This window comes from Taeniopygia guttata, chromosome 7, assembly GCF_048771995.1.
Source record: "Taeniopygia guttata chromosome 7, bTaeGut7.mat, whole genome shotgun sequence".
Taxonomy (NCBI): domain Eukaryota; kingdom Metazoa; phylum Chordata; class Aves; order Passeriformes; family Estrildidae; genus Taeniopygia; species Taeniopygia guttata.
Genome location: NC_133032.1, coordinates 25,682,045 through 25,695,733, shown reverse-complemented (window position 1 = coordinate 25,695,733; position 13,689 = coordinate 25,682,045). Strand labels below are relative to the sequence as shown.

General features: G+C 43.5%; 1 protein-coding gene across 1 annotated transcript in view; it reads right to left on the bottom strand.

Moving 5' to 3' along the window:
- Window positions 1–255: 255 nt before the first annotated feature.
- Window positions 256–13,689, bottom strand: part of TMEFF2 (transmembrane protein with EGF like and two follistatin like domains 2) — a 124,180-nt gene continuing 110,746 nt past the window's right edge. Inside the window, exons 8-11 of the mRNA XM_030277817.4 lie at window positions 8,379–8,502; window positions 6,621–6,779; window positions 1,891–1,977; window positions 256–1,485 (exon numbers count right to left, since the gene is read on the bottom strand). Coding sequence (XP_030133677.1) covers window positions 1,389–1,485; window positions 1,891–1,977; window positions 6,621–6,779; window positions 8,379–8,502 — 467 coding nt within the window. The 3' untranslated portion in view covers window positions 256–1,388. The remainder of the gene's footprint in view (window positions 1,486–1,890; window positions 1,978–6,620; window positions 6,780–8,378; window positions 8,503–13,689) is intronic.

The following is a 13,689-nucleotide window of genomic DNA, read 5'->3' as shown; positions in this document are numbered from 1 at the left end:
TCCTGCCCCACTCTGTCACTATTCCAATCCTAAAACAAGGCTCCAAGACTAGAGAGTTGGGGTGAGACCTTAGGAGCAGGGGGTTGCTGGACAGCCTTCTCTCCTTCTGCCTTGGCCCAGCCTACAGCTCCAGGGAGCAGAAGGTCCTTGCAGGGCCAGCAGCCCAGTGTCAGAGAGCTGCCCTGTGCTATCATCTGCCCCTCTGCCTGTGCAAGCACCACTCCCACTCCCATCAATCAGCACAGACCAGGTGTCTGGAAGCATCTCTTGCCAATCACCTTTTATTACCTTTAAAAAGCCAAGAAACCCAGAACAAGACAAAAACTGAGACCGTGGGAACATCATGCAATGGATTCACTTTAAAGCAGGCTGGGGTAGGGAGGGGAAGACCAAAGGTTGTGTTAGAGTAGAAGTATCTGAAGGCCAGGCCGGGTGGGCTGTCACTGGTGGGGTTGGTGGTGACTGCTGAGTGACCAGATGGATGCTGAAGCAGGAAATGGAAACACAATCATGGGACATCATCCCAGGTAACCCCAGGTCTGACTCTGACATGGTGATGATGGTGAGAAATACTCCTAACTCTTGTCTTGGGTGCGTTCTGCCTGGGCAAAGTCTCTTTGGAGAGGAGCAGCACAGCGACTGCTGTTACAAGGGCTCTTTAGGTCAGTTCTGCTACCCAGTGGGACTAGAGCTCGGGCACTCAGTGCAGAGGATGTTATCCACCCACTCTGCCCTGCAGTCTCACTCTGCTGTCTTCAAAATTCACAGCACAAACTAGAGCAGAATTACCTTCTTGAGAGGATGTGCTTTGGAGAGTTTCAGCTATCACAGAAATAACTTTGCATCTTGTCCATCATGTGGATGTGACAAAACACATGCCCTTATTTTCCTGAGGTATAACCAACATTTGGGTTCATTACATTTAATGGAGTAGGGTCACCCATAAAGTTATTCATAAGGTATTTTCTGAGTGTTTTTCACCTTCTCTTTGAAAAAATAAATTATATCAGCATGTTCACGAGGTGCAAATGGGACTGGCATTTCAGCTGTTATTATGTTATTAACTTTTTTAACCTAGTAATTTTCAATCAAGAGTGAGAAGCAATTTTCACTCACTCCAATGACCAGAGTTGGAGATTCTGCCAAGTGTTCTCATAGGGTTCACCTTGACAGACACCTAATTCCATCCCAAATGGAAACGTTACCCCCGACACTCTCATTGCGGTCGCCGAGAATTTCCATTTCCCCTTCGGTTAGGATTTAATTTAGAAGGCAAAGACTTCCTAAGCTATGGGAGAGTAAAGATAGATGGCATGGGAGAAGAAGGCTGATGAAATGTAGTTGACTCCGGATCTGAAATATTTTATCCCTTCTCAATGTAGGTTAAATTATTCTTCACCTTTCCCACATCCATAATTGTCGCTGATCTTGGACCAACTCAAAACCCTACTACTGAGTTCAGTAGACTCAAAATTGCCACTAGAACTGGAAAAAGAAAAAAAAAAAAGAGACTTGTTAGTGTCCATACACAATATCCCAAGACTATACACAGCTATGAGATACAGCAAATTTAAGAAAGGCAATTTTTTTCTCATCACTGAGTATTTATTATATATAACAAATACATGAAAAAGAAAAAACTATATTGTGTGATATAAATAGTTTATTTACATTACAGAAAAACATCAAGACAATGTATACTATTTCAAATATATCCATACATAATCAAATATAGCTGTAGTACATGTTCTCATTGGTGTAGATTACCACAAATGCAAGGCAACATGTGTAGATCTTGTCTTAATCTTTTGTCTATAATACTGTATTTTGTAGTCCAAGCTCTCTGCAGTTAGTTTTGCCATTGTGGAAACATGCGCTCTTTAAATTAACCTTGTCGACGCTCTTGTTGTGTTGTCTGAACTGTAGTGCCCTGTGTTTTGCTTCTGTCTGTGGATTCTGTTGCTCCTGGGACATTTCCTGGAAAAGAGAGTTGTGAGAATACACGGCTCTTAGCAACACATCTGCTCCAGAGGTGGCAGGGACGCGAGGGCCAGAGGGGCATCCTCCAGCTCTCAGTGTACTTCCTCCTCAATGAAATAAAACCAGCTGGCTAATGGCAATGGCACCACAAAAAAAAAAAAGCCACCACATCCCCCAAACACATACTGTGAACAAAATTATGGCAAGGGAGATGTTGGGATTCCTGAACCCTGGACACTCTCACTGCATTGCAATGATCCCAAGTGCACCGTCTTGTTCAGCTTTAAATAATGGGTTTATTTTGAGCGAGGTGCACATGGAAGATCCAGGATGGTCCCATGCTCACCTGGCCAGCATCCCAGGTCTGTGAAGTGCTTACACAGTGGCTGCCTTTCCAAGGCCTTAAGTGTCTGCAACCCCCAAGTCTCCATGGAAATGCTCCACGCCCAGCCCATGAGCAAACACTGTGCCTGCACTGTGCCACGGCTGCTTGGCTTGGTGAGGAAAGACCTTGTTCTGGGAAGCCCCAAATCTCATATTCCTTTGGAAAGCTGCAAACCCCTTGTGTCTCAGGACCCCCAGTGTTCCTCAGCAAGGTTTCAGCCTTTCACCTGCAGCAGCACCTGCTCTGGGGATGGTACATTTCTCCCTAATGGAAAGCTGATGGTGTGTTTCCGGCTTCCTCTCATGGAAAGGCACCCTCAGGCAGAGAGCATGGAGAAGTTTAATCCCAGGTGGAGGCCACAGGATGTTCTAATCAGCTGAAAGCCAAGGATGTTTATGGTAAAAACTGTGGGCTGCACAACAGGCACTGAAACACTCTCTTGAAGTGCCATGAGAAGAGGCCCCACAATACTCCAGATGACAGTGACATGGAAAAAAAAAATTCCCTTTGTACGGGGCTGACTTGTTCTTCTGTTACAGGAGGGGCTTTCAGTAGTACCAGGTGAAATCCTATGGGTTATGCACTGGGGAAAGCTCCCCTCAGTGCAAGAGCTTAAAGCACTTGCCTGCAGCTCTGTGTCAAATAACTAAGAGCAGAACAGAGTGAAATAAAATAAAAAAGGTCATTTTCCCCCCTGCTGTTGAATGGGAGTGATGTTATAGTTTTGTGACGTCAACTGAAAATCTAAACAAGAGCATAAGAACTTGGGAAACATTTTTAAAAAATGCTGGAATACAATTATGTAAGTGTATTTCCCAAGCAAAATATGGGTCAGACTGTCCTGACTTGCCTCACTTTTAAGCCACCAGGACCACCCCCTCATGAGAAGCTGTATGGCTGTGGGCTATATTTTGCCTTGTCTCTTCCTGGGAAGCAGTGAAGTAGGCTGCTATCATTACTCCAGGAAAAACCAGGCTGCGTCTCCTGCACTCTCAGGGGTCACGGCAGAGCTTTCATTACGGAACTGAGGCAGACTTCAGCCAGTCTGTGAGCTCCTGACGAACTCATTATTCACTGTGAGTTCCCTGGAAAGGCCATCAAGCTGTGGGAATGAGTCCGGGACCTGCTGCTGGCAGGCACAGGCTGGTCCCTGGTGCTGACGGGCACAGGGCTGGCTCCCTGTGCACCATGGGCACACCGAGAGCTCCCGGCCACTGTCCCCTCGTGGTGCTCTGCAGGACACGGCCAGTGCCACTTCCACAGGCTGAGACAGCCCCAGCAACACCCAGGGCTCCTCCCCGAGACCCCAGCATCTGGATTTACAGCCCTGCTTTGCCCCAGCACTCAGCCATTGAAGTAGGGTTAGGGAACCGGGGCACAGCAGGCACAATCAGACTGATTTTCCATGAAACGTGGAGCAGCCAGGTGGCTGGGGGATAATGAGGATGGTCAGCAACCCCAGGGGATGCAGCTGTGCATGGTGGATACCCACTGCTCCAGCTGGAAGCAAGGAGATGAACATCTCATAGGCACTTTCTCCAAACCAACACTGACAGTATCTACATAGTCACTTCAAGCTCGTGAGAAGTCAGCTCAAATGGAGAGATTACTCAAATTAAGATGATGGAAAAGCATCTTTAAACCAAAAATGCCCATGTTTCAATTGTACATTACCCATGGCTGGGAGCTTGGGAAAGCCCCAGGCTGCTTGCACACAATGCTACTGCATTTGCAGGTGGGTTGTATCTGAAGTGCAGCAGGGGTTCTTAAGGGGAGCATTGGCATTTAACCAGCTTTTGAGACTTAATCATCTGCTAAAAATGAGTGATAGGTTTTCCTTGGTCCTTAACTCTTTAATCAAAAGTCCTTTGTAGTGCACTGTGTGGGGGGTGCATTCATTTATGAACACAGCAGTTACATCGATGTAAACCAAGTACTGGAGCACAGGCTGCCCTCCCTCCCTCCCCCCACTGAAGCTTTGCTCCCGAGTTCGAGTTACTCACAATGTGATTCATAGCAGGTAAAACACGTTATGCATTCATTTTTAATCAAGTTATTTCTTCACATAAATAAGCTGCTGTGACTAAACATTAGGGAAGCACTAAAAATGCAAAGCTGTAAAGAAAACTGCTGAGAATCATTATGACACCAGGCCATACCTATATTATTTGCCATCCTCCTTCACTTTAATCACTGCTTCTTTTTTTGCCTTATCTCTAAGCTGAAAGTCCTTGGGCAGACTGTGCCTCACTGTTTTACCTCTTGGCCTCTGGTTCCCTACTCCTCCACCTCAGAGACTTATTCCCATTGCTGGCACTTGTGATGAGCAGCCAAGCACCGAGTCACTTAAACCCCAAACATCATCACTTCTGCTGGTTGCATTTCCAACTGAGTTCATCCTCTGACTCTGCTGGTTGTGTGGCTACAGAAATGGAAATGGTGGCAACTTGGAGGGCCAAGTGCCCAGGAGGCAGAGGACAAACCTCATCTGTCAGCAGCCTGTTCATTCAGATTAAAGTGTCTGTGCAACAACAGCTCTAAAAGTCACCAAGACTTGCCGAGAGCCTTCCAGCAATGGAAGACACTCCCAGAGATTTGCACCACTGCACAGGTAAAATTTTAAGAGCAACAACAGTAATGATAGCTGGAAGATTACGATGGTAGTTTTGTGAGGCTCACATGGATGCAGTGCACCAAACTCACTCAATTAATTAGCTGAAATGAGCAGCAAAGAATTTGGCTGCAATGCCCTCTGAGTGAAGTTTCCCTTCTTTCTCCCAGGAACCTGGCAAGGTGGTTTCAGCACTTTCAAGAGTTCAGGATGTGGAGTTCAAACCAGTACAGTCAGGTTCTCCAAAGCAGAGAACTTCAAAAACTCAATTGCTCATGCATATGCTGCCACAACGCTCTCTTGTCATGCGGATTTCTCTTAGGCCACTTAAGAGCACACTTCTGCAAATGTATCTCAAATAATTATGCTGGGATGGAGGATGCTCTGCAGTAATTACATGCATTATAGAAAAAAGTCAAAAGATCATAAATTGACTTGGTTACAAAGTGTGGGGGAAAAGGTACTGTCTCTGTATGAAAACAGTGTGACAGGTAATTTGCATTACAGTACCTGATCACTCAGAGCTCCCTGTCTTCATTCTTCAGTATAAAGTACTTTGCTCACTGCATAAGGGTGACAAAACTAGACTCACTTGACAAAACAATACACATTTATTCCATTATCAGTTACTACACCACTTTCTTTCTCTTTACACACTGTATTTTTGGTTGTTTGAATTGCCTCTGTGAATACCACCTCCTGTAATCTACTGCCTCATTTGGTAGTTACCATTCAGAACTTATGAAATTTTTTTTTTTATTCTTTTCCAGGAACAAATACTCTACAATTGTCTTCCAGGTAGTGCAACATAGGGACTGAAAGAAAGTAGAGATTTTATTTTATATGAAGGTACGATACTTGGCTTTTTTTTTTTTATTTTAAAAAGAAAATAATTTTAAAAGAGTGATATCAGTGCTGCTAACTGAATTAATTTAACCTTGTGATTTCAAAGAAAAGCTTATATTTGGGACTTGACATTCAGAACTTACCCCAAGCCCTCCCAGAGACAGTAACACAGTCAAGTAGGGAAGCAGAGCAGCACACGGAGGGGAAGGATTGCGTTTCCCCCTCTCTTTCTGAACTACCCTGGGGATTTTTCCCTTCACACAACCCTCTGCTCCTCACTAAAGAAAAAAACCCCGAGCGCATCATATATGGAAGACCCTAAAACATGTGCAGTGCCTTTGAACATGCACTCAAGCCTAATGAAATCATTTAATCAGCAGGGTTGCAAACAGGCTTAAAAGTCTGTATGCTTTGCCTGATTAGGACTAAGGGAATGGGCCCCTTAAGGAAGCCAGATGGAGATATGATTAGTTTTATTAAGTGTTGATCCAGCTGCTGTATTTATATTTCCCCTATTTATATGAACAATATTTGTCCAAGCATCTGAATACAAAATAGAGAACTTCACTTGCTGAAGGCACCGTTGCTACCTAAGTTTGATTAAGATGGAAGTAAAAATTCAGTCATCATAATGAAGGAGCACTGGCTGGCTGGACCAGATGATATCTTCTGTTTGTTGGTGAATTAAATAGCATTTGTTATCAGTAGTGTCACTGCAGAAATCAGTATAATCAGCGCACATTGCAGGAAAAACAAAAGTATTTTCTCTTTCTACTGTAAAATAGCAGAGATACTGACCTTGTAATACAAAGGACTACAACACAGATGATAGCAATCTGGATGGTTCCAATCACAGCTGCTATTAAGACATACTGAAATCGTACTGGACCTGGAACCACATATAAAACGCTGTAGTCCTTTTTTTCACAGTGTTGTCCAGTATAGCCGGCATCGCATCTGAAATAAAAAATAATTTTTTCCTTGTTATACCTGCTGCATTCAAAGAATGCTGGAAAAATCGTATTTGGAAAAAAAAAAATAGTGGCTGAAGCATAAGCTTATGTAGTTTTTTTTGTTTTTTTTTTTTTTTTCTTTTTTTCAGAATGGACTCCCACAGAGAGTATCAGTGAGTGCTCAACCTCTCAGAGGGAAGACTTGTGGTCCTTGGTGTCACCAAGGTCTGTGAGAGTGAACAACACTGTGAGAGTGCCAGGAGGTGCCCAGGGGACCAAGACATAATGGGCTTCAAGTGGAACTTCTTGCATGTTGTGATGAGAACCCCTTTAGTTGTGATGAGAACCCATTCAGTTCCTCGCACAACATACTTTAGATTTCTCCCTTTCTTTGGGGAGGTGGGGGAGGGTGAAAAGCCAAAAGCCATCAAGCTGTGGTTCCTTATGCAGATTACCCCTAAGGAGGTGATAAGCAATCATCCAGGCTCCATATGAAATGTGATTAGATGTTCCTGAAAGTGGATACATCATTTACATTTCGTCTGGTTGCTATAAAAAACCCCTCTATTGATGCTGCAGCCATCCACCCCAATGCTGCCTGCTGTACTGCTCACCAGTTTCCCTCCTGCAGCCTGACAGCTCCACTCTGTGTGCTCTGTGATTCTGGGGCCAAACAGTGCTTTTACAGTTTTAGCTCTTGCCCTGTTTCCCCTTAATTGCCCAAGCAAGCTGTGAAAATCCAGGTCAATGGCAGCAGCAACTGTCAGGGGCTGAGACAGATGGCTTGGGCTCCTCTCAGGTGCGTTAGTGGAGAACTAACCCCGATAGATTAAGCCTTGTGCTTCCTCCCTATTCTTCCCCTGCATTCCCACAGCTGCCAGCACCTTGAGGAAATGGTATTTTTCAGCTGAATGGAGCACCTAAAATGCAGAAGCTGCAAAGAGCAAAATGTGTCCTGGCTGTTTGTGTGAGCTGGGAGAAGCTGGCGTGAGGATCTGCCCTGGGGAGAGTCTGGTGTGTATCTTTGTGCTCCCATTCCAGTGTTCCAGGAAAATGATGCTTCACGTGTAATAGTCCTTTTCCAGCCACCTGGCCACTGTGTGGAATTCAGAAGCAATATTTACATCTGTGCAGTAATAGCTGCACCTCCTGTAGTGCTCCCTGCAGGAGCACCACAGTGCTTTCATTATATTTCTCCTCCCTGCCCAAACCCCCTCCAAAATCACCTCCTGCTGAAGCAGCCACCTCTGCCCCAGCCAGCTGCCCCACGAGCAGCACTCCTGCCCCAGCAGGGACAGGCACTGGTGGCACTCCTCTCCCTCAGGCTGAGGAGGGTACCTAACAAGGTCTGAGTGCTTTGTGAAGGGCTTTTAAAAACACATCTAAATATAACCAAAGGTTACTGGATGGCTTTACAGTCAGTTAACATTGTTCATAACTCAATACACTTTTGGGACTTTGTTGAATAATTTAAGTCTGATGGATTTTGTAGCACAAAGGGCCATGGTTGCCATTATTTTCCATAGCTGATCCAGATTAAGTGTTTCTGTAAGTCATTATTTCCACGTGTGCAGCCTTCCCTTGCTGGCAGGAGAAGGGTTACCTGCAAGACGGTTCCAGCATGTTTGTGGAGTGCTCACACTTGCCATGCATGCAGAAGCCGTTGTAATGCTCTGGACAAGGGATGTAGATTCCTCTTGCACTTTCTTCCAGTTTATTTGCATTCTCTGTGAACACAGGTGAAAGGGAACATTAACCTGACCATGTAGGATAAAGTGAAGTGATGGAAAGAACTCAACATATGAAAGAAAGGAAAACCAGAGAGCAAGATGTGAAAGATGTTGCTCATGGGAAGCCAGAGCAAGGGTTTGCCCCTTCAAAAGGTTGGTGAGATTTGCAAGGGTTTATCTCAGTCTTTTATAATTCCTGTCAAGTTACAACAAATGAGACGCATGAGGGAATGACGTGACTACTCAAAATCTGATGTCAGAAAGGCACATGCAAAATACCTGGTTATTTCTGTTTTACCTTATGGACTGTCTCCTCAAACTGAGAGAAGGTTGGGAAAGAGAGTCTGGACATTTGCATGTAATATACATTATACATTTTTAAATTCAACACAACATATACAGAAAGACAATTTAATGGTTGCAGTAGAGTGGGAGTCCAGAGCTGAAGTTTTTCATCAATGGTGCACACACACCCCTGTCCCAAAGCCCAGTGGCCTCCTCCACATCCCACAGCATTCAGAACTTTGAACTAGTCTGACGTTCTGAGCCTACTTCTGCAGCACTTAAAGAGTCACTGAGACTGCAAATCCTGGGAAATCCCTTCATGCAGCCAGGAAAATGGAGGTTTCATTAAGTTTTCAAACAGGTATGTGCTCAACTTCACAGGCTGAAACACAGAGTGTTACCAGCATGAACTCACGTGAATTTTGTAGGCCACCAAGGTATTAATTAATCTGGGTAACTGGCAAATTCTTCCATTTAACCAATACTTTCGATATCTCAAATGGTAACACTCTTTTTCCTGTGATAGTGTCTTCTAGCCACGATTCATTAAAAACAGAATAAATCTCATGATGGATGTCTGAGGAAATGTAGCTTGCACGCAAATAAGTTGAAGCATTTTTATCTTCCAAAGGAAGTCCCCGAGTGTTATAAAACAATTGCAATTTGTGTTCTGCCTCCAAGCCAGTCATGCCAGCAGCAGGCATGCTTAGGTATTATCCTACCTCTGGGAAAAGTGTGTGCAGCAGATCCAAGATTCAGATTTTCATAATGAATTTCTTTTCTGTCGCTGCTGTCCAAGGAGAGCTGTAAGAGTCTCTAACCACTTGCACTAATAAAGTTTGTTATATTGCCCTCATGTGAAAACAGGTGAGGACCAGCTCCCAGCAAATGAGAATGACAGGCAACCTCTATGTCCCTGCTGACAGCATTAGCTTCTCTTTCATCCTTAGGATTTTCAGGACCTCTGCACTCTGGACTATTGTTGCACCTTTTCAAATGCACACTGGCTGAACACAGCCCCGTGTGCCTCTCCCTGTGCCCTGATTACACTGGGATACCTGTGTGAGGCTGTTGGGGCCCATGCAGTGGGTTCCTGGGCTGGGGGCTGACAGCTGTCTCTGGGACAGCACAGACAGGACGTGCTGACAGGAGGCACGTTACAGGTATGGTATAACTTCCTTTGATGGCTTGCTCAGGAATTTTTGCCACCAGAATAAGGTGGGAACACAAGATCCATTTGGTCTGGCACTAAACATTTTTGGCTACTTATCACCCTCTAAGTGAGACACTGGCTACCAACATGTGAAATATACACACAAAGTTATCACCACTTCATGCATGTTCCTTTATGCCCTGGAAATCCCTCCAGACAGAATAAATGTGTGTGATGTGTCAGCTATCAATGGACTTGCCCACGGCACACATGATCCCAATGTGCTCAGGACTTGTGGAACTCCATACCCATGTAGGGATAACCTATGCACTGTGCCTGATGGCTTCTGGGTGTGCTTGACCTCTGCTATGGCCCACATTCAAATCTATTTCTGTCCAGAAAATGGTAGCAAGAAGTATGGGATCCTTATTAATACATATTATTTTCCTATGGTGGAAAATACAAAGCCATTTCCTTCAAATCCTCCATTACCAGAGGAAGTTTGCTTCCTCTCCAAAGAACAGGAGACTGCTCTGTGTGCACATGCACATGTGTGCATATCCCTGATTGTTCCTTCTCAGGTACTGCCATGTCTGTGCACCACCACTCACCTGCTCTCTCAGATCAGCCAGCAGTAAATTAAACCAGTATGAAATCCTTTGGTTTAATTTTTTCTTTTTTTTAAAGGCTCACTTCAAGATGGGGGGGAAATGATAACTTTCAGGACAGACTCACCTGGGACTTGAAAGGGGGACCAGGAGCTATCTGGATGTGCAGATGCTCTCAGCGTGTGTAGGCTGTAGGGCTGGTGTTGATGTGGGCAGAAACCATGTTTTCTTTAACAAGGTCTCTAGCACACTTGAAAGTAAATCTAGGATCATGCAGAACTTGTAATTACACCTCTAAGCATAACATTGTGGTGGAAAATGCTTTACTGAATCTAAAATGAGATGGCCCAAGCTTTGCTAGCACTTGTAGGATAAACACTTCATACAGGAACACTTGTCACCTGTCTCAGAAGAGCCCACAAAACTTAGACAGAAATTATCTGTATCTCATTTTGGTTGACAGCTCCTCCAAAAGAGTCAGAGGCAGAGCAGGGGAAAACCACATCTTTAGTTTGACCTGCCATTTAGGTTACTCAAAATACAGACCACAATAAAAACATTATTTCTTTCAGACTGAGAATTCCCTGCCTCAAAACAGGTTATTTTTCTCACTGTAAAATCCATCTTTTTGGAGCCAATATAGAGACCCAGACACCCAGGCATGCTCTAGAAGTCCCCTCATGTTAAAACTGACTGCTCCCATTTCTGGAAGGACCTGGAGGAAGGAACTTTTCAGCAATCCAACTGTTGATGAGATACTAACTCCTATGAATGCATCAGAGGGTTTACATCACCATGAAACAAGAACTATAAACTGATTCTAAAAAGAGAGGATAGAAATAAAAACCATGCTGAGGTTATGAAGCAAACAAGAACTGTACATACCTTAAAAAATTAAACCTAAATTAAATAAATCATGACTTCCACCCTTACAAAAACTTTGGATTATTTATAAGGTCAGTATTGGGTGCAATTTGTACTAGTCAAACTACAGTATCACTACACTAAGGAGCCCCTCTACCACACCAACCTCACAACTACAGAGAGCTAAGCTAAATACAAACCCACTTTTTTCAAGCACAAGTAGATCTGTATGCATAAAGCAATGACACAGACTAAATGACTAAATTCAAAGTTACTCAGGTTTCAGTAACGTTAAATTCAGTAGCTCCTCTTCACACACTAGACTTGCTGCATTATTATTGGCAACAATGTGGGCAAGTTTTATTTGTGCCAGAAGAACAGACCTTGTACCTTTTTGTGATGGACAGGATTTGAGACAGAAATAAAGACTAGAGGTAAAAATTGGATTGACTGGATCAGTCTCTCCTATCTCTGGACAAAAGAAATTCCTACCACATTTCTCAAAATGCTTGTCCTATTTTAAAAAAAATACATCCTCCCCCTCCAGATCAACTGTATTCAAGAATCTTTTTCTTGAAGCACTTTTATGATCGCAAAAGTCACTCTGATGAAGCCAACATCTTTTGCATTTCTGGAGCATTTTTTTCATCTTTAGCCTAACATGACATTTCATATTGTTCACATCCCTTGTTAGTGCCAGCACATGACATGATAACCTATCAAAAAAGACACAATAGTCAAAACACGTTATTTTTAAGTGCATGGAGGCCAGATGCTACTTTGTGTAGTTTGAAACAGTTTATCATCTCCCTCACTGGAAAAGTCTCCCTGCTGAACCCTTGCACTCCAGCCTCTCTGTGGATGGCAGGGAGATGCTGAGCTATTTCTCTGGGATAAACTGGATGCTAAAAAGATATCCAGTGTGGCTGACCACCCATTCAGTGATCTTACTTTTCCTGATGGATTGTCTTCTGAAATGTTAAATAAATTATTTAAAGCTATCTTGTCTAAATTCCTTAATATCCATGCCTGTTCCTGTCTTTCATCAAGACGGTGCAAAAGAATGATTTCAAATATATTTAGTATCATTTAAATTTTAATTTCTGGTTTAGCTATGTGGCTTTCCTTCAGTCTTTGGAAGTTGAATGTACACCCTTCAGATTCTCAGGTAACTATTTCAGTGAAAGCCGAAATTCCAAAGCTGGAACAGTCTGCCTGGTGGCAGGATGTGACTCTGCAAGTGATGAAAACAAAGCAGCCAGACTCTTCTCTGGGCAGCCCTCACTGGTCCCCAGCTCCCATCTGAGCTAACGTGGAGCTTCTGTTCCACAACCAAACATGTGCAGTAGTGCTGCTGACAAAGGAATAAATCCATCAGTGCCCTTGATGAGGATTATATGAAGTACTGTCTGGAGTGCCCAGAAAATTTCCTTCTGGACATAAGGTCCTACAATCCACTTTAGAGAAATTAAAATAAAAATCCAGGCAAAAATAGGATTCTTGTATTCAAGAACTGACTGCCAGGCACTTAACAATTAGTTCTGCAGGGCTGATAAGTCTGTCATTCTTCATGTGTGAATCAGTGAGACTTTCTAGGTGATTTCAAGCAAGCAAAGTAGAATATACACAGCCCATAAATTCTGATGTTATCATTTTGGCTGATATACTGCAGGTAATGTTGGAGCTTTGGAAATAATAACTATTAGGCTATGTCCATATGAGAAAATATCGGCTCACATACAATGATAACACCTAGTGTACAGTCATCCCTGGACCAAGGGAAGGCCTGAAAATACACATAGACACATATATTTCATCAAATAAGGGATGAGACAGTGAATGATATGCAGCAGGAGCTATTTTGACACCTATCTATCTCATGGGAAAAACTGGTTAAGGAGAATTGACTTACATAATAATTTAATCTTTTAATACTGCTGAGGTCAGTCAAATTTGCAGACAGAAGCTCCCGCTGATATTGAAGTAGTGACTCCTTACACATCACATTATCAGAGGACACATGAAGGGAAAAAGGGATTTTGGGGTCAAATGTATGTCTTTAACATTCTCAACCACTTTTGGAAGCATATAGCTTCCAAAATTGTACTTCCCTGTCAGGTCTCCCAAAGAGATGCTGAAGAGCACAGCACTGGGAACTTTCTTCTGCTCCACAGGAAAGAGACTTCTTGTGCAATTCTTATTTGAAATCAAAACAAACATCCAGAGAGTATCCACCTGTGGAGCAAAGGCAGGGATGCCATGAATTTTGGGAAA